Source organism: Zingiber officinale, chromosome 6A (genome assembly GCF_018446385.1).
Source record: "Zingiber officinale cultivar Zhangliang chromosome 6A, Zo_v1.1, whole genome shotgun sequence".
NCBI lineage: Eukaryota > Viridiplantae > Streptophyta > Magnoliopsida > Zingiberales > Zingiberaceae > Zingiber > Zingiber officinale.
Genome location: NC_055997.1, coordinates 128,314,485 through 128,337,711, shown reverse-complemented (window position 1 = coordinate 128,337,711; position 23,227 = coordinate 128,314,485). Strand labels below are relative to the sequence as shown.

The 23,227-nt window shown below is 42.1% G+C and overlaps 5 protein-coding genes across 7 annotated transcripts; all 5 read left to right on the top strand.

Annotated features, from left to right (window-relative positions):
• The first annotated feature begins 1,377 nt into the window (after window positions 1-1,377).
• LOC121998035 (BOI-related E3 ubiquitin-protein ligase 1-like) lies at window positions 1,378-3,411 on the top strand. Of its 3 annotated transcripts, XM_042552746.1 has the most exons (4): window positions 1,400-2,031; window positions 2,169-2,254; window positions 2,343-2,692; window positions 2,777-3,411. In XM_042552746.1, the coding sequence occupies exons 1-4, from the start codon at window positions 1,985-1,987 to the stop codon at window positions 3,278-3,280; spliced, it is 987 nt and encodes a 328-aa protein (XP_042408680.1). In that variant the 5' UTR covers window positions 1,400-1,984; the 3' UTR covers window positions 3,281-3,411. The 3 variants fall into 3 exon arrangements, with proteins under 3 accessions (XP_042408679.1, XP_042408678.1, XP_042408680.1); XM_042552745.1 differs by having other exon boundaries at window positions 1,378-2,080; window positions 2,343-3,411; XM_042552744.1 differs by having other exon boundaries at window positions 1,385-2,031; window positions 2,343-3,411.
• A 1,524-nt stretch (window positions 3,412-4,935) lies between these two features.
• LOC121998034 lies at window positions 4,936-6,581 on the top strand. The gene is made up of 2 exons (XM_042552743.1): window positions 4,936-5,220; window positions 5,319-6,581. The coding sequence occupies exon 2, from the start codon at window positions 5,394-5,396 to the stop codon at window positions 6,489-6,491; it is 1,098 nt and encodes a 365-aa protein (XP_042408677.1). The 5' UTR covers window positions 4,936-5,220; window positions 5,319-5,393; the 3' UTR covers window positions 6,492-6,581.
• Window positions 6,582-19,875: 13,294 nt separating this feature from the next.
• Window positions 19,876-20,733, top strand: LOC121994399 (mavicyanin-like). The gene is made up of 2 exons (XM_042548448.1): window positions 19,876-20,143; window positions 20,258-20,733. Exons 1-2 carry the CDS (start codon window positions 19,915-19,917, stop codon window positions 20,620-20,622), a joined length of 594 nt encoding a protein of 197 aa, XP_042404382.1. The 5' UTR covers window positions 19,876-19,914; the 3' UTR covers window positions 20,623-20,733.
• Window positions 20,734-21,305: 572 nt separating this feature from the next.
• Window positions 21,306-22,062, top strand: LOC121994398 (stellacyanin-like). Its single transcript, XM_042548447.1, has 2 exons — window positions 21,306-21,496; window positions 21,576-22,062. Exons 1-2 carry the CDS (start codon window positions 21,331-21,333, stop codon window positions 21,959-21,961), a joined length of 552 nt encoding a protein of 183 aa, XP_042404381.1. The 5' UTR covers window positions 21,306-21,330; the 3' UTR covers window positions 21,962-22,062.
• Window positions 22,063-22,359: 297 nt separating this feature from the next.
• On the top strand, window positions 22,360-23,097 carry LOC121995314 (protein SODIUM POTASSIUM ROOT DEFECTIVE 3-like). Its single transcript, XM_042549086.1, has 3 exons — window positions 22,360-22,599; window positions 22,729-22,800; window positions 22,975-23,097. Exons 1-3 carry the CDS (start codon window positions 22,360-22,362, stop codon window positions 23,095-23,097), a joined length of 435 nt encoding a protein of 144 aa, XP_042405020.1.
• The last annotated feature ends 130 nt before the right edge of the window (window positions 23,098-23,227 follow it).

The following is a 23,227-nucleotide window of genomic DNA, read 5'->3' as shown; positions in this document are numbered from 1 at the left end:
TCTCTCTTTTGTTTTCTAGATTAAAGAAGCATTTTGGGGGAAGGATACCAAGTCCTCCTTTATTAGCTATCAAAAGAGACTATTATTTACCTAGTTAGATCTAGAGATTCATATAATATAAATTGTGGAAGAAATATAACTCTATTGAAAGCGGCCATAATTCTGCACAACATCCCCATATTTAACTGCATAGTAGTAAAAAATAGGAATAATAACATTTATTTAAAATAAAACTCTGTTTCCTACATATATGGTGTATATCTGATATCTAGTAGATATAGGTCATATCATATGATCTTTTGTCGGTAGAAGGACTTGTCGATCAAGATCTTGAATGCAGATTTTCCTCTGGTTGTCAGGTACAGAAACAAAAGACCAAGAAAGAAAGTTATTGAGATTGACAATAAGGTGGGGCATTCATTTGAAATGATCAAGCTCCACACTTCAACTTTTTTTCTTTCTGCCACCATCCATGAGTAGGCCATTCTCCACCTTTAGCATCAAAAGTTAGGGCATGCTTCTGCGAAGGTGCAATGGTCACCTTGGCAATGTTTTCCAAATTTAATACAATTGTGCAAATTGTCGCTGGCGAAGGTGCAATAATTCAATTCCAGGAGATGTAGAGCACACATGGCTGGATGACCGAACAAAGGGAAAAGAAGGAGAAGGTGCACGAGCATGTAAGCACAAGGCACTGGAAGAAAGCACGAGGAATCAACCAAGGGAGATGCAAGCTAACAACTCTTGTTTGAATTTTTCGTTCGAGAAGAAGACATGTGGTATACAAGCACAAGGAAAATGCAGGGTGAGAAATCGACTAGTTCGATAGAGACCTACAAGTTAAACAAATATCTTAACCATCTCCCTTCGACCTTCCCAATTTGAGTAAATCAACACAAAGTAAATACAAAGAGCCCTTTCAATCAATAGGAACATGTTAAATCAATAGTTTATAAGTTGATGACATGATGTAATGCCGAAATACAGTATTTAATCAAGATTATCAACATCTCGAGCATAATTAAGCATTCACACTTTATACCGTAGAAAAAAAGAGAGTATATTCTTAATCACATTAAGAATGACCAATATTGCACAAAGCATAAAAATTGACACAATTAGCTTCTTCTAATACCAAGAGCTGCTTGTGGTCAACCCAAAGAAATTTTACCCTTAATTGTTCTCTTTGGATGTCGCCTTCATGCTGAAACCCTCGAGATCACCGCATGCACATCCGGAGATAACACTAGAAGAAGTTTGACAAAAAAATTAAAAATTGTAGATGTATAATATAATATAGTTTAATTGATGTCATGCATGACAATATTTAAAACAGCATGAAAAATATTGTGCAATTGAATTATTCATATCCACTGCAATCCAATACAAACACCATTTTAATTTGACCTTTCATTTACGGTGACAATTTGTATTTGTAACCCAACTTTGAAGACGAAGAGTTTGTTTCTAAGCTGCATTTAATGGTTTTCCAAGAGAAGGAAAAGAAGCAAGAAAAGGAAAAGTGTCGGGTCTGAAGTTTGGACTCCACTCCAATGTCAAGAAAGAGAAGCAGTAACAGCACCAAATAAATATGATAGCAAACAAGAAGAGCATCTATGGAAATCCATGCAGCAAGCACAATGACTGGCTTAAGAAATCTCAGCACCAGATGAGACACTGTTACTGAGGAAAGTGGATCGATTTATTCAAAGCATAATAGCAAACAGGAAAGAGAACTTACATGCTGCTTAGCACCATCATCATCTCGCTCTCTTCCTCACACTTTCCGCCGCTCCTTGTGGAGGAGTAAAAGAAGATCTATTTGGAGTGTTTCGGTCGTGTCCATCGCATTTATCTCCGTTTTTGATACAATTCCAGCATCGAATAGAAGACGGCAAGAGAGGCGGGAGGACGAGAACGAAGAAGAAGGAGGAGAAGAAGTGCAACAGAAGCTACAAAAAAGTTGCATTCAAAGCTTTCAGTAATGGCTGTTCATTCCCGACGCGCCTGTAACTTTCCGTTCCAGATGGGGTAATCAATCGATCCTCTTCCATCGAAGTTCAAGTTCCAATCTTGAACGGTTTGTCGATGGTTTTCAAACAGTTTCTTTCTCAAAATCGAATTTTGTTGGTTTCTTCTGGCGATTTTTGATTGCTGGATTGGCACAGAGGCGAGCGGGATAGGAAAGAGATGGACTTGCCTCGAGCCGCTGCTGGCTTTCTTGATCCTTCAGCGTTGTTGCTGACCGGTGGAGGTGCGCAGTTTGTTGTTGATCTGGTCTTCTTGCGCAGTTTGTTGTTGATTTGGTTCGCTGATGGAGGTGCAATCGTTTTCTTCAACAGTGGCAGGGAATCCGAGGAAGAGAGGTGCAGAGAGCATCGCCGACCCAGCGGCAGCGCTGCCGCAGCAAAACGGGTCCGTTGATCTCTTATCGCTACGTCCGCAACACAATCGCACCCCGTTTTCATCTCCGGTGATCGTCAGCCTTGCACAGGTACAGAGCCACCCGCCTCCGGTTGTATCCACCGGCCTCCGTCTTTCTTTGGAAGAACAATACCAACAGCAAACCCAAACCGTGACCAATCCCCTTCCCTTCTCTTCCTCTTCCCTCCCCTCTTTTCTTTTGTCCATTGACCTAATCTCCCAAATCGACCGGCACAAGGAAGAAATCGAGCAATTCCTTCGCGCCCAGGTACCATTCGCTTCTAATCCCTTCTCCGATCGATTAATTTGTCCGATTACGGCTTCGAAAAAGTGTTGTACTTCTCCTTTTCAGGGCGAGCAACTACAGATCGCGCTGGTGGAGAGGCATCGGATGCACTACCGATCTTTGTTGTGCGCCGCTAGCGTGGACGCCGCGAATCGCATCCGGGAGAAGCAGGCGGAGGTGGAGAGAGCGGCGCAGAGGAGCGCCGAGCTCCAGAACCGCCTCGTCCGCCTCCGAAGCGAGTCGAACGCGTGGCAAGCCAAGGCCATGGCCGACCAGGTGATGGCAGCTTCCCTCCACTCTCAACTCCAGCAGGCAGCAGCCGCAGCGGCAGCGCTATCCCAGGCGCGGAGTGGAGACGCCCCGCCGGCCGAGGATGCGGGGTCGGCCATTGTTGACCCAAACCGCAACGACGCGGCGCGCACGTGCCGTGCGTGCCGAGGCCGACCGGCGATGATGGTGCTCCTCCCCTGCCGCCACCTCTGCCTGTGCGAAGCCTGTGACGCCGCGGCCGACGCGTGCCCAGTTTGCGAAGGCGACAAAACCGGCAGCATTCGCGTCTTCCTCGCCTGAGAAGGAAGACCACGAGGCACTGCTGTTAATATTTTTTGCAAAATAAAAAATCGATATAAGACTTGTAATTAGTTTTAGGAAAAAAGAAAAAAAGTTTTTTTTCTAAAAAGAAAATCTATTTTGTTTCCCAACTTTCTCGGCGTTGACTTCTTACTTACATAAACCTCCCATCAAAGTAAGAAATTCGACATTGCCCCTATACATTTGCCTCTTTTTAAAAATACCCTATGAAGTTTAATATTTTCAAAATGCTTTCCATGTTTTCATAACTCACATATCCCTTAGCCACTTAGGAGAAAACAAAGGGAAGTTTCAAAGTGTTGTCTAGTTAAAGTAATTTTAAAAAAAACTGGAATTTGTTGTTAATTATTTTAATTGATTAATTATATAAATTAAGTGTTCACTTATTTAATTAAATTGAAAGAGAATAATTGCAAAATCAATAGTTAATTTGTAGTATAAATTTGAAGAGTTAAATTGAAAAATGAATAAGAGCTTACTGAATTCTAATTTTAACTTGGGTAAAAATGTGAATGGGTGGTCAGGAAATGAAGATTTTATTATGAATGAGATGTTAAGTTGTATGGGAAGTTTTAAGATTAGTTAGTTGTTTTATATTATTGTATGTATGGATGTACAGGGGATGTAAATTCAAGTTTTGGATTTACATTGAATTAAGTTGATTTGTATGTTAGCATAATCTATACGTGTCGAATGTCAGATCGATTGGGATAAAATATGCCTAACCTGATTTGGCTGACAATTCGATTTGGACAAGGGTACTAATATAATCAAAGAAGAAGACTAGAATTTGAACAAAAGAACATAAGCAAAATTTATAGTAAAGAAATCTCCATCCACACATTTCCACTTAGCTCTCAGCCTCTCTGTAATGATCTTTTGTTTGGCGGAATACTTATGATAGTATTTGGATACCTTTTAGTTTTTTATGACTATTAATGTTCGGTGTAGATCACGGTTGATCATTATATCCTGAAAAATATATGATCCAAATAATCTCAAAATACAATCGGAAGTGAAAAAAATATGTTTTAAAAAATCTACGTTGAATGTAGGCCTGAGTGTCTTACTTTCTGAGCAATCAAGAACCTTTCCCGACTCGACATCTTCATTTCCTGACTCGATGATTTAGTCAGCTTGCATCTGAGTCGGCATCTACTCGAGAAATTCGACATCCACTCTAGAGCACTCGGTATTCACCATCTCAATTCTGTTGTACCTGACATCTTTTCCTCTCAACTCGGTATCTATTTGGGCAACTAACGTTCCGACTCGATAGCACTTGACAAAAATTAATCTCACCGGCAACTTAAAATTATCTATACAGGCCTCTCAATAGAGAAAGACGGACTGATTTAATTTTATAATTTCAAATTCAATCATTTTTCTCAGAATCTCCAACAACGTCCAACAAACTTATCATATTTTCAGTACTTGTTCTTATCTTGTTCTGTTCAGGAAATCAATTTTTTAGTATGTTTAGATGAAATACTTTGAGTAGATCATCTGAAACGCGGCTTTATTGTCACCGATTAATTATGTTGAATGAGTCAACTAAGATCATCTCAAAATTAAATTGTTAGCAATAAATAAGTTCCATGTGCCATCCATTTGAAAAAGGATGTATATCTACATTTCGTCCCTGGCTTCTTGCGAGATTCGCAGTCGGTGACTTGCATCAACTACTCGAACTGTTCTTGGTGAAAGCCAATTTCCTGAAGCAATGGCCCAGAAACAGAGTTGAAGCATCGGGGGGCGCTCATCTGCTGCTACTACTGACTGAATCTTTCTCTGGCAAATCTACGAACAACAGTATCGTAAATGTAGTTGAAAGCGTCTCCTTGTGCAATCAAAGCACGCCTTCGCCTGCCACCTGCTCCATCTGCCTCTCTACTTTTCACATGGCGATTGTATTACAGGTCGCTGCCAATCAATTCTTCTCATTTTGACGTAAACCGATAAATTTATTCTTCTTCTTCTACTTCTTCTTAATAAATACCGTCTTCTTTCAAGGCAGCGTACGCAAGTAGAAGCAGAAATTGGGATTCCCTGCTGTACCGTTCGCTCTGTTTTTGCCAGCGTTTAGCGAGCCATGGCCGCCGCCGCCGCCGCCGCCGCCGCCGCTCCCCGGAAGCAGATTCACATCGACGTCATCCAGTCGGTGATGCCGGTGGCGGTGACGCCGCCGGGGCGGTCGCAGCGCCTCTCAACGACCGGCGGCCCGCTCCGCCCCGAGCTTTTGCAGAGCCGGGTGCGGATCGTGCTGTACTACGATGACAAAGGGTCGGCGACGCCGGCGACGGTGGGGGCGTGGATCAAGGAGTCGCTGAGCGCGGCGCTGGCGACGGAGCCGGTGATGGCCGGGCGGCTAAGGCGGGAGAACGATGGGAGCGGGCGCTGGGAAGTCAAGTTCAACGACTGCGGGGCGCGGTTGGTCCAGGCCACCGCGGAGGCGAGTATGGCGGAGTTCATGTCCGGCGACGGCGACCGCTGGGAGGCGCACTTGGCTCACTGGGTCGACGTCGACGAGGAGAACCCAAACTTCTCAGCCTTGTTCTACGTCCAGGTGACTCAATTCCATGGAGGTGGATTTTCCATAGGCATCAGCTGCAGCCTCCTGCTCGCTGACCCCTTCTTCTTAGGGCACTTCCTCCAGTCATGGGCTCGGACTCACGCCGCCATGTTGTCCCACGGTCAACTCACTGACTCATCCATCTTCCACCTCGCCTATTTTCAAAGACCTGGCCAATCGAACCACCTTAAGTCCATCGACCTCGGCTTGAGCTCGAACTCGAATCCGAGTGCGGCTAACACCACCCTACTGTTTGCGGCTAACCCAGAGACTGACAATGTTTGCCAAATCGCAGACAATTACTTTCAGGTGGCTACAAGGAGACTCCGAAAGAAGGATTTATCGAATTACTCTCTTATCGTAAGCGATCACTCGGGCGATAAGATAGTCGAGACGCATACTATCATGAGTCCGAATGTCATAGATGAGACGGTCAGTGGTGCACAAGAGGAAGGTTGGGTGAAGCAACTTGGACTCGAGAAGATGTGTTTTGTAGGCGGGAATGATCCGATTCGAATTTCATGCCAAATCATATCGTGTGTCGATGATGGACTAGTAATGATAATAATGCCGCCAAAGAAGGCATGGTTAATTAGTGTTACAGTACCAACAATTTAGCAGTGTGATTATGAGGTAGGATTACTTTTGGACTGTTGTTATGTAATAATTAAGCTGATTGTTATTGGATTGTGTGAGAATTTAAATTAATTATTGTTACTAAACTATTGTTATGAAATAATAAACGTCTACATCTCTTTGAACTAATTTCCTTTTTATTCAACTTTACTATTTGAATTGATTATTCACAATGTTGGGCAAATAAAAAGATCGCTTAAGTTAAAAAAAAATGCAGTTGATCACCAAACTCAAGTTGCACAGTTTGAACTGAAGTAATTAGACGTGCACAAAAACTTTAAATTCTAAATCTTAAATTCTAAATATTAAATTCTAAATTCTAAATTCTAAACATTAATATTTCAACATATTTTATCAACTCATACAAAATTATAAATGTTAAGGCCCGAGAGTAAGGTTATCCGACGAAACTCGGACAGCACCTCCCCTGTAACAATGACAAATGAACCAGTATACATAGCTAACAGATATACATATGTAAAATATAGTCAACTCTGTTAGAACTAAACACATCCACACAAATAACAAGCATCCCACTCGACTGATAAATCAAACACAGCAGAAAACAAAACAATAAGAACAAAATAGTAAAACTACTCACCGCGGGCCGACCCGGCTTGACTCCTCGACAAAGCAAAATCAATCACAGAATAACATCAAGTCCCCAAAAGGGTTATTACAAGACCAAGTTCAAAAGTTCAACTCACAACCAGAAAGCTAAACAAAATCGGAAATCCGTCCTCGGAAGCGACATGGGACTGACAGTCGGGATCCCCCAAGTGTACTGGCATCACTATCGGCTACCTAGCCTGATGAAATTACCAATGTACGAGGTGGTGAGTATAAAACTCAGCGAGTAAAGAATAGATAGTGCATGAGTAATATAAAGAGGCAGGAGTACAACAGGATACAATATCATAAAGATAAATAGCAGTTACTACTGTGAAAACATAATGTATGTCCATACCTGAAACCATATCCTAGGCTAGTAAGGTCGGGAATAGTTCAGACCTGCTACAGTACTGCTCATAACTACAAGGATATCATGTGAGGTTTTCTACCCATAAATAAATCAGTGTCTAAACGCATGTAACGCCCCGCCCCTTCCTGCTAAAGCTGACGGGGGTTACTTATCTTTTCTTCTTAAACAGCGGAAGTCTTATCTATAGCCTATATTTTTTTTTCTTTAAACATTTCTTCTATTCTCTTTAACACATCATCATCAACTACCTATCATATGAGTCACATAACATGCTTAACATAAACTTAGACCATGATACTAAAGAGCATAATGAAGTGCCATAGAGTTATAAAGGAAAACAACATGAACATAATTCTTATTAATTAAAAGCAGGTTTTTCCTCTTTAGCCAAGTCACTACTACACACGTCCTTCTTGCCCCTCCTGCTCATCCCTTAGTACATCCATTCTTTGCCCTTATCTGTGATACAAGGAAAGTAAGCTGTGAGCACTCAAGGCTCAGTAAGATTTTTTCCTATTCACAAAAACCGTATAGCATAAATAAAGCTTCAATGCATAAAGCATAAAGATAACTCATCATATCAGGTATAGAAGCATCATATCATAACAAAATCATATGGTATCATGGCATATCCTCATAAGGTCATAAAGTGCATTCTAGCATAACATGATCATGATCATAACATATCAAAACATAATCATAAGGTTCATCCTAACATAACATAACATAATCATAGGCATCATGGTATATCGTAACATAATCATAATGTGTTATGCAAGATGATTTTTAAAAACATGATTCATGCAATAATATATGCAATATGTCCTTTGAAAACTTATTTCATACATACTTAAACATAATCATAACATGGTTAGGGCCCCGGCTTGTACCACATACATAAATGTGCGCGTCCTATATAGGTCCAAGGTAGCAAGTCTTGAACCCTACAAGGCATACATACTAGGCTCGTTTCTTAGTCCATCGACCTAGGGGCACTTAGGAGCTCGTCCCTAACGAGGTTCGTTTCTTAGTCCATCGACCCCGGGGCACTTATGGAGCCTACCCTTGGTACAAGTTATACATAAAGTAAAATAGCATGTCTTACATATCATGGTTCTTATCATTTCTTGCACATCGTATCTCTTATCATATCATATCATATAGAATTTTTGGGCACACAGCTCATCCTAATGGTATGTAAAAATTTGGGCACACAGCACATCATATATTTTATGCATAAATTAGGCACACAGCTCATCACATATGTCATGCATAAATTGGCACATAACTCATCATAAATAATACACATCATAGCATAAGGGTTTCCATCATGTATAGATCATAAGGGTGCATAATTAAACATAGAAGCATAGAAATCTCCTAATCATGACATATAATATACATGAAAAACATAATTAGGTTTCTAACCCTAATGTCTTATAGTGGCCGAACCATATAGATTGGGGTTTTGGTAAAAACTCCATACCAACATGTGAACCCTAAGTAAGCATCATTTCTTATACCATAAGAAACACCATGAGCAAGTTTAGGTAGAGTTCTAGGATTCTTAAGCTTACAACTTATCATGGCCGAAACTTATCAAGCATACATTGGGTTAAAAACTATCATTCAAGCTTGTGAACCCTAAACAACTTCCATAGCAAACATTTCAAGGAATAACATGAGCATAGTTGAGTTAGGTTCTAAGTTTCCTAGGCCCTTAAACATGAAGTGGCCGAGAGTTATAGGACTTAAAACTAAGGTTCAAGTGTCCTAGAGCATGAGAACCTTAAACAACTTTCATAGCAAATATTTCAAGGAATAACATGAGCATAGTTGAGTTAGGTTCTAAGTTTCCTAAGCCCTTAATCATGAAGTGGTCGAAACTTGTAGGGCTTAAAACTAGGGTTCAAGTGTCCTAAAAGCATGAGAACCTTAAATAACTTTCAAAGCAAATATTTCAAGGAATAACATGAGCATAGTTGAGTTAGGTTCTAAGTTTCCTAAGCCCTTAATCATGAAGTGGCCGAAACTTGTAAGGCTTAAAACTAGGGTTCAAGTGTCCTAAAAGCATGAGAACTTTAAACAACTTTCATAGTAAATATTTCAAGGAATAACATGAGCATAGTTGAGTTAGGTTCTAAATTTCCTAAGCCTTTGTACATGATGTGGCCGAATGTTATAGGACTTAAAACTAAGGTTCAAGTATCCTAAAAGCATGAGAACCTTAAACAACTTTCAAAGCAAATATTTCAAGGAATAACATGAGCATAGTTGAGTTAGGTTCTAAGTTTCCTAAGCCCTTAATCATGAAGTGGCCGAAACTTGTAGGGCTTAAAACTAGGGTTCAAGTGTCCTAAAAGCATGAGAACCTTAAACAACTTTCATGGCAAATATTTCAAGTAATAACATGAGCATAGTTGAGTTAGGTTCTAAATTTCCTAAGCCCTTGAAAATGATGTGGCCGAATGTTATAGGACTTAAAACTAAGGTTCAAGTGTCCTAAAAGCATGAGAACCTTAAACAACTTTCAAAGCAAATATTTCAAGGAATAACATGAGCATAGTTGAGTTAGGTTCTAAATTTCCTAAGCCCTTGAACATGATGTGGCCGAATGTTATAGAGCATGTAATTAAATTTCCATGCAACAATAAACATAAGAACATTAAGTTAGTTTCATAACATTTCATCAAGGAGGTCATGAGCATCTTAGACTTGTTTTAAATTCTCCTAGGCTTCAAAACTAAACATGGCCGAACCTTCATGGACATGAAATAGAGTTCAACTTAACATACAATCATGGACATATCATAATAGTTTCATATCTTATCTTAGGGAGATCATGGCATGCTTAATTTTAAATTAAAGCTTTCCTAGGCCCTTAGTTCTACCATGGCCGAATACTCATGAATCTAAGTTCTACCAAACATTTTAACATAGAAACATGAGGTAAATCCTTATCATAAAATACATGTTACAAGAAAAATATCGAGCATATCAAATTTAGATCTTTTCATTCCCTAGGTCCTTCCTTTGGTTTTATCTTGGTTGGAATTCTTCATGATGTTTTCTTAGATTTTTATGTAACCGAATCTTCATAGAATAACAAGAGCTATTGTACCACAGGTGAGGGAACTTACATCCTTTCGCTTGTGGTTTTCCTTAGAGAGAAAAGTGTTCTAGGTGTCAAGGAAGGAGGAAGCTTCTTCTTCTTGTACCTCCTTTTGTTTCCTTTGCTTGTAAGGGCTAGAACTTGAAGGTTTCTTCTCAGAAAATTAGCTTTCTTGGAGAAGAACTTAACTTAGCTATTGAAATGAGGAGAGGGAAGTTTTCTTGGTTCGGTGAAGAATGAAGAAAGGAGAAGGAGAAAGAAGAAAATGAATTTAATCCCTTGTTTTTCTTCTCTAAACCTATTTATCCCTTTGCCAAATGAAACATGTCCTCATTCATTCCCTCAACTCCTCTTTTCCCCCACTCCTTTAATTCCCATGAAAATAGAGAGAGGGAGGGAAGTAGACAATCCCTCTTTTGCTTGCTCCTTTTCTTAACCAAGAGAGAAAAGAAGGAAAGCAACTTGATTTTCTCTTGCTCCTTTTTGCTTAGTTTTCTTTTCTCCTTTAACTAAATTTTTCATTCCTTTCTATCCAATTATTTCTCCTTATCCTAATGGTTATCATTCATCAATTTATCTCCATCAATTATGGGAGGTTCAAGGTTCAATCCTTGACCTCACCTCTTCTTATTCTATATTTTCTTTTGTTTTTATTTTCCTTTTTCTCTTATTCTTCTCATTTCTTTATGCTCTAAGGAAAATAATATTTATATACCTATCGTATAATTTTGTGGGTGTTACAACACATACCTCAGATATATATCTCAACCTATGGGAGCATATCAGCATAAATAAACAACAGTAGCATAAGTAAGTAACAGCAACATAAGTAAGCAACAACAGCAGCAGCATAAATAAGCAACAGCATCAGCAGGTATATAATAATAACAGCGTATGCACGGATGGTCACCCCACCCACCTTTCTACACCACGACCCTTGTATGGTCGAGAGGCCGGATCAATGACAATTGTACCACTAAAAGGCCGCCACTACTCTCGAGTGACCGGATGGACAGGTGCTAAGTAGCTATCTAGCTACAAAATGAAGGGGGTCCGTGCTACTCGCAACTCCAGCTATCACTACCCATAAGTGGTCGGGTGCGACACGACAGGACAAGCGACATCTCCTCCAGCTACCACTACCCATGAGTGACCGAGTGTGCGGCTTAGCCCGACGACTCACTCCCCCACAAGGAAGATGTGGTCGTCTGCATGCATGCAATGACATGATGCGTACAAAGCAACAGTCATCATATATATATAAACAGAAACAGGTATGCTACATGAAGCCAGCATACACAGTAAGGTGATTAAACTACCTTCAAGCAAATAAGCATGGTATCAAGTGTCCTTTTATCCAATATCTAATATCTAGTATCTGGTATCTAATATCTGATATATGCTAAATATCATGGATAACAACGTGAGACTGTATAGAAATCGAAATGAGTAGCTCAAATATTGAGTGGAAGTATCTGTTGGATCATGAATTTAGATAGGGGGGGTGAATATCGATTACAAAAATATGAGAGTAAGCGCAGTGGAAAAGACGAAATCAAAACAATGCTAACACGGTTCGATTTTACTTGGTTCGGAGCCTGTGTCGACTCCTACTCCAAGACCCGTACTCGTTGAGTACTTTCATTGGGCAATCACTATCAATTCGAAAATGGAATTACAAGATTAAAGTACAAGAACTGATAGAAAAGAAAATACCGACAAAATGAAAGAAATAAATTGAAGACGACGCTTTGTCGGAGTAGCCTCGCGGCGTTGCAGGAGCACAGTAGAGTAGATTGTTCGTTCAAAGTTGTTGTTGAAGCTTCAGCCTTGACCCTCCTTATATAGGAGGTTCGGGGTGCCCGTAACCCGTCGGAGCGCCCTGAAGCGACGTAGCTGAGCCAACCAGGAAGCTCCACGTGTCGACGCCGCGAAGTGATAACATTTTGCCTCCGGGCGCCCGTATCACCTTTCTCCAGAAACTCCTTCTCCTGCAAGACAAGGTTAGTCCAAGGCAAATATACAATGTATATCCTGCAAAACAAAGTGTTAGCACAGTTTATAATTTGGCAGAAAGAGTATTAATTAGATTCCGTCTCTTTGAGACCGGAATCTAGTCAAGATCTTGACTTAGAGTTCCGAAATGGTTTTAAGTCGGATCGGCGCCTAAGTTACCTTCCCCGGAATATGTCCTCACAGTCACTCCCTTCTAGTGACTTACCTTTACTCACCTGTCAGACGTCTGGTCAGCCCTTCGACCCGTCTGGACTTCTCGCCAGCTATCCGATCAACCCGTCGACCTAGCCGGACTTCATGCCAAAAGTCCGGTCAGCCCTTCGACACATTTGGACTTCGTGCCAAGCGTCCGGTTAGCCCGTCGACCCGCTTAGACTTCGTGCCAGCTATCCGGTCGGCTCGTTGACCTAGCTAGGCTTCGTGCCAGATATCCAGTCAGCCCGTCGACCTGTCTGGACTTCGCCTGCACACTCGATCAAAGTGTTAGACAATGACAAACCTAACTTAACCTGATTGGTCATTCATCAAAACCTGAGTTAGACCGTTAGTGTCAACCGCACCAACAGTATCAAGTGCAGGAAAAATAAGAGTGGAGTCAAGATAAACATGATAGCTATCTGAATTTATAGCTCATGCACTAAGATCGATATACTAAAGAGATAAAGCAAGAAGTACCCGCCTCTAAGTGTAGGTTGAATCTGATGTCACTTCGTCACGACACCCGCCTCGATCAAAGTTCTGCGTCATCATATCAATTTTAGCTAATCCAATATACGAGACAAATAATTAATCCAACTCATTCTTTTCCCAAATAATCCCCTTTGCTCTATCCGAAACTAATCCACACTCCGAGTTTACATTCTCTATTTCCACAACTCCAGCAAAACCTTAACCTTGCTAAAATTGCTAAATCACTAGATACAAATAGACATCTACTGAATAAGGTTATCACCTCCTTAAACAAAATCAACAGCTATCAATCATCTGAGCATCCATCAAAACAACTTCCCATTTGCTTCCAATATTCCAATCTCTAACAGAATCAACATACCTTACCTAACTCCCCACTGTTGACTCACTGTTGGAAGGTGGAATCGTCGGTACTAGCTCACTAGTGTTGTTCGCTATCGCCGATCCATAGATCAGAGCTTCTACAGAGTTACCAACAATACTTTCACATTCAATTCACACATGATCCTTACCGAAACCTAATAATTTTGAACTGCAGATCTATATCCAAAGCTGCAGATGACTTACCCAATGCCTCACGGCCTAAAATCATCTACTGGAGTGTCCGTCAATGTCGATTTGCTGTTGGAGATCTTGGTCGGGCTCCTCACAGTGTGCCACTGTCAAGAAACAACCCCCAGTTACCCTAATCTTCCCCTACCGACCTCAAGTCATAGATCCAAAGAAATCAAACCCTAATGGAAACAATCCACATCTCACTTACCTCAGCGACAGTCTCCTCCCAAGCGGCGAAGAGCATCCGACGAAGGTAGCTCAGCGTTAGTGCTAGGGAACGATGTGACCACCGATTGGAATGCACCCTCAGCTGAGATAGAGCTCGGGGTTCCGACGATTCTACCCTCAACGTCTTCGGTCTTCAGCTCTGCTCCTCCTGCCCGACGGTCCTCGCACGAAGCAACAAATCCGAAGAGAGGGGCCTCCGGTGACGCTGTAACCAAGGGGTAGAGGACTGGAAGGCTTCGGCAAACTCCGCGTTGCCGTGAGCTCGGGTGTGAAGATGCCGTCGCGGTTCTGGGTTGGCGGAATCGGGCGAAGGGCGAACTGGAGGGGAGACGGTGTTTTTTAGGGCTTTAAGCCCTGTAGCTTCTAAATATATAAGTAGGGTTGTTAATTAAGCCTCTTACAATTAACTCCTCACTTGGCCTCCTGTAATATTGATTTCCATTACCACCTTATGCTTAACAATTATCCCCTTAAACTCCACCATAGGACCTCCAAATAAATCTAGAAAAAATACCTAAAAATTTCTGAAAAATCCTCATAGGTTATTACTCTAATAACCCATATTATTAAATGATCGGATTTTACATTCTCCTTCACTAATAAAAATTTGATCCCCAAATTTACAACATAAATGTCTGACCATCGGAATCTAAAGGACATCCTTCGTTTCCTTGACTGTTAATAAGTATCTCTCTAGATGGTAAGGATCCTGATGTCTCACGTGTCTAGCGTGTAGGTAACACCCCGATTTTATCCAAAGATACTCGAGGGATGAACAAATAAAAATCACCAATATCTATCAATAGATCTATTATAAATGTATAAAGTAACATAATACCTCGAAAGACCGATCTCTCAGCTCCCTGTGCCTCCTCTCGTGTGACAGCATAAATGCGACCCTCCTCTGAGCTCAGCTGAGGCATGTCTGGGGTGGTCTGTGCTGGAATCGGAAGTGCAGGAACCAGCTGCTGATACTGAGACTGAGGTTGCTGCTGATATGCCGAGTAAAGCCGAGATGGATGAAAATCCTGCTGTACTGAAAATGCCTGATGAGAAGACGCAGCGGCAGAATACTGTGTAGTCGCTGGTTCCTACCCCTGAATATGATATATCCGTCCCTGAGAAAACAACGGTCGTTGCTGACGTGACACACTCTGAGTCTTTTGAGATCCTCTCTGCTGCCATGGTTGGGTGGGTCGATCTCCTTGAAAGGTAACTGTAGTAGTCTCCAACTGAGCCTTCAGGGCACATTCCCGACTCTCATGGCCCGGAAGCTTACAATAGAAGCATATAGAGTGATCCAACGGACAATTATGTTTGCGGTGACTTTTCGAGCCGCACTGGAAACACCTAGTTTCACTAATGTCCTTCTTCCGATCTCTCTTAGGGGAACAAGTAGACTCATCCATGGTTCGTCCTGTTTTCTGCGGCCGAGAAGATCCTTCGGAAGTAACTTGCAAGTCTTGACCCGTATTCCCTCTCTTCTGTGACAGCTGCTTGTCATTATTTTTCGCCTGAGCCACTTGCTGCTGAGTCATCTCAATGGAAAATGCCTGATCCAAAACCTCTCGGTAGGAGCTACCCGGAAATCTGAACATCCTGAGCCGAATGTATGCTGCAAGACCCTGGGTAAACTACTGCATACGATCATAGTCCTGGGCCACTAAGCGTGGACAAAATTCAGTTAGTCTACAGAATTCTGCGTTGTACTCCAACACTGATCGGTCGCCCTGCTTGAGATTCAGAAATTCCTGGCGCTGAGCTAGACAAAATGTGGCTGGAAAATATTGCCGCTCAAAAGCATCTCGGAACATTGACCACGTGATGCGCTGCTCCCCAATGATCATCTTCTGCATGTCCCACCATGTGACTGCCTGATCCCAGAGGTGATACGCTGCCAGTTTCACTTTCTCCTCATCTGTACAATTCAGGTACCCGAAAGTGCTCTCCAGATTCTTCAACCAACTACGAGCAACCCAAGGATCTGCTTCGCCCTGGTATAAGGTGAATCTGTCCTTGACGGACCTTGCCAGTAATGGTATACGTGCTCGATCCCTCATCCAGTCGGTAGTAGCGGGCGAAGGAAATGCTGATGGTATCGCGGAGGGAATCCCCCGAGGCTGGAATTCTCGATCTCCCACAGGTGGTACGACTAAAGGGATCTCCTGAGGCTGACGCCCCTGATCTCTGTGAGGAGTCGGATGAGCTTGTCCCCGACTAACCGTCTCAACATCAGTTGAATCCCTAGAAGAATCCGCCTCCTAGGTCACTGGTTCTGGCTCCTCTGTCTCGATAGGTCGTTTCTGTGATCACCCCGGACCATGACGAGAACTGACTGCCGACCGACCTTGTCTCATACCTGTTATAAACCATTAATAAGTAATACCAACAATATATGACTATACTTATAAAACTTACAACCTATAACTTGGAGGTGTTCCGTCGCTGCTTGGTCCCAAATCTCAAAAAGTCACTTCGAGAAATCAAATCATGAAAATCCAAAACGTACGAATTAGGCATCGTAAACATGTGGCTCTGATACTAATAAATTATCACGCCCCGAGAGTAAGGTTGTCCGACGAAAGTCGGACAACACCTCCCCTGTAGCAATGGCAAATGAACCAGTATACATAGCTAACAGATATACATATGTAAAATATAGCTAACTCGGCTAGAACTAAACATATCCACACAGATAATAAGCAGCCCACTCGGCTGATAAATCAAACACAGCGGAAAACGAAACAACAAGAACAAAATAGCAAAACTACTCACCACAGGCCGGCCCGGCTTGACTCCTCGACAAAGCAAAACCAATCACAGAATAACATCAAGTCCCCAAAAGGGTTATTACAACACCAAGTTCAAAAGTTCAACTCATAACCATAAAGCTAAACAAAATCGAAAATCCGTCCTCGGAAGCGATGTGGGACTGGCAGTCGGGATCCCCCAAGTGTACTGGCATCACTATTGGTTACCTGGTGAAATTACCAATGTACGAGGTGGTGAGTATAAAACTCAGCGATTAAAGAATAGATAGTGCATGAGTAATATACAGAGACAAGAGTACAACAGGAAATAGTCTCAAAAAGATAAATAACAGTTACTACTGTGAAAACATAATGTATGTCCATACCTGAAACCATATCCTAGGCTACTAAGGTCGAGAATAGTTCAGACCTGCTACAGTACTGCTCATAACTACAAGGATATCATGGGAGGTTTTCTACCCATAAATAAACCAGTGTCTAAACACATACCTCAGATATATATCTCAACCTATGGGAGCATATCAGCATAAATAAACAACAATAGCATAAGTAAGTAACAACAACATAAGTAAGCAGCAGCAGCATAAATAAGCAACAGCATCAGCAGGTATATAATAATAACAGCGTATGCACGGATGGTCACCCCACCCACCTTTCTGCACCACGACCCTTGTATGGCCGAGAGGCCGGATCAATGACAACAGTACCACCCAAAGGCCGCCACTACTCTCGAGTGACCGGATGGATAGGTGCTAAGTAGCTATCTAGCTACAAAGTGAAGGGGGTCTCTGCTGCTCGCAACTCTAGCTACCACTACCCATGAGTGGTCGGTGCGACACGACAGGACAAGCGACATCTCCTCTAGCTACCACTACCCATGAGTGACCGAGTGTGCGGCGCGACCCGACGACTCACACCCCCACAAGGAAGATGTGGTCGCCTGCATGCATGCAATGACATGATGCGTACAAAACAATAGTCATCATATATATTAACAGAAACATGTATGCTACATGAAGCCAGCATTCACAGTAAGGTGAATAAACAACCTTCAAGCAAATAAGCATGGTATCAAGTGTCCTTTTATCCAATATCTAATATCTAGTATCTGGTATCTAGTATCTGGTATCTGCTAAATATCATGGATAGCAACGTGAAACTGTATAGAAATTGAAACGAGTAGCTCAAAGATTGAGTGGAAGTACCAAGTGCAGGAAAAATAAGAGTGGAGTCAAGATAAACATGATAGCTATCTAAATTTATAGCTCATGCACTAAGATCAATATACTAAAGAGATAAAGCAAGAAGTACCCGCCTCTAAGTGTAGGCTGAATCTGATGTCACTTTGTCATGACACCCGCCTCGATCAAAGTCCTGCGTCAACATATCAATTTTATCTAATCCAATATACGAGACAAATAATTAATCCAACTCATTCTTTTCCCAAATAATCCCCTTTGCTCTATCCGAAACTAATCCACACTTCGAGTTTACATTCTCTATTTCCACAACTCCAGCAAAACCTTAACCTTGCTAAAATTGCTAAATCACTAGATACAAATAGCCATCTACTGAACAAGGTTATCACCTCCTTAAACAAAACCAACAGCTATCAATCATCTGAGCATCCATCAAAACAACTTCCCATTTGCTTCTAATATTCCAATCTCTAACAGAATCAACATACCTTACCTAACTCCCCACTGTTGACTCACTGTTGGAAGGTGGAATCGTCGGTACTAGCTCACTAGTGTCGTTCGCTATCACTGATCCGCAGATCAGAGCTTCTACAGAGCTACCAACAATACATTCACATCCAATTCACACATGATCCTTACCGAAACCTAATAATTTTGAACTGCAAATCTATATCAAAAGCTGCAGATGACTTACCCAATGACTCACGGTCTGAAATCATCTGTTGGAGTGTCCGCCGGTGTTGATTTGCTGTTGGAGATCATGGCCGGGCTCCTCACAGTGTGCCACTGCCAAGAAACAACCCACAGTTACCCTAATCTTCCCCTCCCGACCTCAAGTCACATATCTAAGGAAATCAAACCCGAATGGAAACAATCCACATCTCACTTACCTCGGGGGCAGTCTCCTCCCAAGCGGCGAAGAGCATCTGACGGAGGTAGCTCAGCGTTAGTGCTAGGGAACGATGTGACCACCGATTGGAATGCACCCTCAGCTGAGATCGAGCTCGGGCCTTAGCGTCTCCGGTCTTCAGCTCTGCTCCTCTTGCCCGACGGTCCTCGCACGAAGCAGCAAATCCGAAGAGAGGGGCCTCCGGTGACACTGTAACCAAGAGGTAGAGGACTGGACAGCTTCGGCGAACTCCGCGTCGTCGTGAGCTCGGGTGTGAAGATGTCGTCGCGACGCTGGGTCGATGGAATCAGGCGAAGGGGCGAATAGGAGGGGAGACAGCATTTTTTAGGGCTTTAAGCCCTATAGCTTCTAAATATATAGGTAGGATGGTTAATTAAGCCGCTTACAATTAACTTCTCACTTGGCCTCCTGTAATATTGATTTCCATTACCATCTTATGCTTAACAATTATCCCCTTAAACTTCACCATAGGACTTCCAAATAAATCTAAAAAAAATACCTTAAAATTCTTGAAAAATCCTATTAGGTTATTATTCTAATAACCCATATTATTAAATGGTCGTATTTTACAATAAAAAAATATTAAAATCATTTTAAATTGATCAAAGTTATTTTAAAATAATTATAGTAACTACCCGATCATTTACTACGATAATTATAGTAAAACATATATTTTTTTTTTCTATCCTTCTTGACGATTTGTACATCTTTTTAATATTTGCCCAAAGTTCATCACCAAAAGAGTTCCCTCCCGAGACTCAGGTAGACATATTAAGTCAGCAAAGAGGAGGAAAGTCCGACAACAATGACTTCATTGGATTAGGTGCACCGAAGTCAAGAGAGTTGGTGATGAACTGATAACTGCCCATTAGTATATCAGCCAAATCACTCAACCAATTCATAAATCAATGATTAGATTAGTTCGCAGTGCCTATATTTAACATGGCACCAACAATCGGTCCATTAATTCATTGCTTTAGGCCAGCTTCGATCTATCGATCAACACCAGAGATGATGGCTATACCAGCAGCTCTTCTTATCTTTATCGCAGTAGCTGTTCCGGCTGCCACCGCCACCGACTATACCGTCGGCGGTTCGCAAGGGTGGACGAGCGGCGTCGATTACAATTCGTGGGCTTCCGGGAAAACCTTCAGCGTCGGCGACGCACTACGTAATTAAGCTTATTAATTTTCACACACATATATTTTTTGCTTATTTGTTAAATGCATTCGATGAATCGTGACCAAAAACGCTATGGAATTGGATTTTGTCGCCGGTCGGTCAGTTTTCCAGTACAGTTCGCAGCACAGCGTGACGGAGGTCGGCGAGTCGGACTTCAACGCATGCTCCTCCAGCAACTCCATCCAGACGTACACTGACCAGAGCACCAAGATCAGTCTCACCGAGCCCGGCAGCAGGTACTTCATCTGCGGCACTCCCGGCCACTGCTCCGGCGGCATGAAGCTGGAGGTCACCGTCGCCGGTTCCACAACACCGAGTTCGCCGTCGTCGTCCTCGGGAACGACCCCGTCAGCTTCCGGCTCGTCATCTGGTGCTCCTCCGTCGACGTCTTCAGCTGGGATTATTGCTGGAGGGAAAGTGGTGCTTGGTGGGCTGGTGCTTGTGGGACTCGTCGGGGTCGTGGGCTAGGAGAGAGGCAGTGCAGGGCTGTTTAGCTACGTTCATATTCCACTCTGTATCTGTGGAATCGCTTATGTTTGACGCATGGGAATAATAAGATTAGCATGAGATTTCTCCTAACTTTGAAACTTCGAGCATGAACATAAAAGAAATAACTAAAAATAGATAGATGCAAATTGAGAACCGAATTGTGTAGATTAATTGAAATTTTGAAATGGTTATACATTAAACGCATCTCAGTATGGTAATACTTTGGTGTAGATTAATCACTATCATACATTTATACAAAGGCTATCACTACTATAATTTAAAAATATGTCGCCTAATCCATTTTGAGACGCAATTAATTGGAACATTCAAGCAAAATATCAAGTCAATACTAAGGTACAATATTAGCTTTATTGTTAGACAGAAAAAATGCTAAAGAAGTACACAAGGAAGATCATCAACATGAATTGGGCTTCCTTTAGTTTCATTGTTATCAGGTGCTATCTATTTCATGTAGACCACCTACTCGATCTTCCCTACCTACTTGTCTATTAAACAAAACCAAATTCGATACTTTTCTCAACCATTAGGATCGGCCCTTCCAAATCTCCACTGTTAACTAGCAACACAAGCAAAGCAAGTAGGTGCAGAGTAGGCTAACAATTAACCGCCCAAACCCTCTCCAATTTATACCCCAAAACGCTTTTCTTTGTGAATATATCGCTAGCCATGGCGACCAGGCTTTTCCTGCTTATGCTTGCTATGGCCCTGCTGTGCCTCTCCGTTTCCGGTAATTCCACGGAGTACACCGTCGGCGGTCGCGCCGGCTGGGATATCAGTGCCGACCTCGCTTCTTGGGTCGCCTCCAAGATCTTCTATGTTGGAGACTCTCTAGGTACGTTGCTTGACGATACGAAAGCTGTCGATGTTGATTAATGTTGAGTTTTTCATTTAACGAATTGAATTTGCGGCAGTGTTTCAGTACTCAAGATACCACAGCGTGAGCGAGGTGGACAAAGCCGGGTACGAGAGCTGCGACTTGGCCAGCCCGCTGCTGACGAGCAGCAACGGCAACACGACGGTGGAGCTGACGGCGGCTGGAGACCGGTACTTCGTGTGCGGGAACCAGCTGCATTGCCTGGGAGGGATGAAACTCAGCGTGAGCGTGGCGGAAAACGAGACCGCCGCCTCCGCGGAGGGTCTGTCGCCGACGACATCAACGGCGCAGGCAGAGAGTCCGGCGACGCTGCCGTTCCCGAGCGATGGCTCCCCGTTCTCGAGTGGCTCTCGCGGTCGCGTCGCGAGTTGCATGTTGGTGTGCGCTTGGAGTGCGGTGGGATCGTTGGCAATTTTATTATGAGCAAAATAAATATTAATTACAGATATTGTGCAGCAATTAAAAGTGTTGGTTAATGTCCTGATATTTCCTCATAATCTTGTGATATAATGTTCAAATTTTAAATAAATCTCTTGGGACCAACTTGACTCTTGTTAGCCAAAATTTTTTGACTTTTAAGTGATCGCTCAGTTCCCAGTACTGAATTGTAGGTTGGTCAACGAGGATCACCGAATCTCAGCTAATCTGCAATACTTTAACTTCTGGCAAGTTGTGCATTTCTGACATAATAAAGATTGGTGTTGAATCCGAGCTCGTTAGATCGCTCTCTGATTTCATCTCCTCAGTGAAGGCCGCTAGAACACTGGATGATATATGATGATTCTACTTGAGGCTCTTTAATTGATCGACAACCCACCAAAATGGAGACTTGCCCAAATAATACGAATATACCTTCAAGAAAAGGATGGGAGAGGATGTTGAGTTGCTTTTCCCTCGTAGCCACTCGACGTTCATGTGTTTACTTGAGTGATTTGGAGGAGGGAGAAGCGGAGGCAGTAAGCGAGAGAAAGGCTATGATGAAGAGCCATGTTGAACAGGTTTTAAGGATCAAAGGTGTTGTCGATGAGGAGAAGACACTGGCTTTTCATTTGGAGCCCAAGGCAATAACAGCATATTAATGTTTAATTGCCGAGTTATTTTATTTATTTCTTAAGCTCATTCTTCTTGATATATAGATTCATTTGTGTTGCTTTTCTTCTATATTTTTTTTCCTCCTGTGAATTTTGTAGAGTGTGGTTCTAAGGGTATCAATGCACTGCACTGGATGTGCAAAGAAAATGGAGAAGCACATCTCAAAGATGGTAGGTAAGCACATTTGTTCTGCTAATATGATATATTTTTCCTAAAAGTTTATTCTTTTTACTGTCAATGCGTCAAACAATAGCAACGGGTTCTGTGTGTGAATAAATGCATACAAATAATATTATTGTGTTTACTTATCTTTGCATGTTTGTAATCTCCATGCATGCATGAAGTCGTTGAAAGTGGACTTGGAGAAACAGGTGGTAGTGGTTTTTGGAGACAACATCACTCCATTTGAAGTCCTCAGCGGTATATCAAAGGTTAAATTTGCAGAATTGTGGCTGGACACTAGTTAATTGATTGCTTAACAAAATGATACAAACAAAACCAAATGCAAACTTATTCTCTCTGGATTTCAGATTATGATTTTTATTGCAATATCCTGTTTTGCTCTTTGTTTTATGTTTGATTCGGACTAAACTAGGT

Bases quoted from the DNA above. Each gene is read 5' to 3' on its own strand.
- LOC121994398 (XM_042548447.1), top strand. From the start codon at position 21,331: ATGGCGACCAGGCTTTTCCTGCTTATGCTTGCTATGGCCCTGCTGTGC. The intron at 21,497-21,575 runs GTACGTTGCTTG...AATTTGCGGCAG, and splicing joins CTATGTTGGAGACTCTCTAG to TGTTTCAGTACTCAAGATAC.
- LOC121994399 (XM_042548448.1), top strand. From the start codon at position 19,915: ATGGCACCAACAATCGGTCCATTAATTCATTGCTTTAGGCCAGCTTCG. The intron at 20,144-20,257 runs GTAATTAAGCTT...CCGGTCGGTCAG, and splicing joins CAGCGTCGGCGACGCACTAC to TTTTCCAGTACAGTTCGCAG.
- LOC121995314 (XM_042549086.1), top strand. From the start codon at position 22,360: ATGGAGACTTGCCCAAATAATACGAATATACCTTCAAGAAAAGGATGG. The intron at 22,600-22,728 runs GCAATAACAGCA...TGAATTTTGTAG, and splicing joins CTTTTCATTTGGAGCCCAAG to AGTGTGGTTCTAAGGGTATC. The intron at 22,801-22,974 runs GTAGGTAAGCAC...GCATGCATGAAG, and splicing joins AGAAGCACATCTCAAAGATG to TCGTTGAAAGTGGACTTGGA.
- LOC121998034 (XM_042552743.1), top strand. From the start codon at position 5,394: ATGGCCGCCGCCGCCGCCGCCGCCGCCGCCGCTCCCCGGAAGCAGATT.
- LOC121998035 (XM_042552744.1), top strand. From the start codon at position 1,985: ATGGCTGTTCATTCCCGACGCGCCTGTAACTTTCCGTTCCAGATGGG. The intron at 2,032-2,168 runs GTAATCAATCGA...GGATTGGCACAG, and splicing joins AACTTTCCGTTCCAGATGGG to AGGCGAGCGGGATAGGAAAG. The intron at 2,255-2,342 runs GTGCGCAGTTTG...TTTCTTCAACAG, and splicing joins GTTGTTGCTGACCGGTGGAG to TGGCAGGGAATCCGAGGAAG.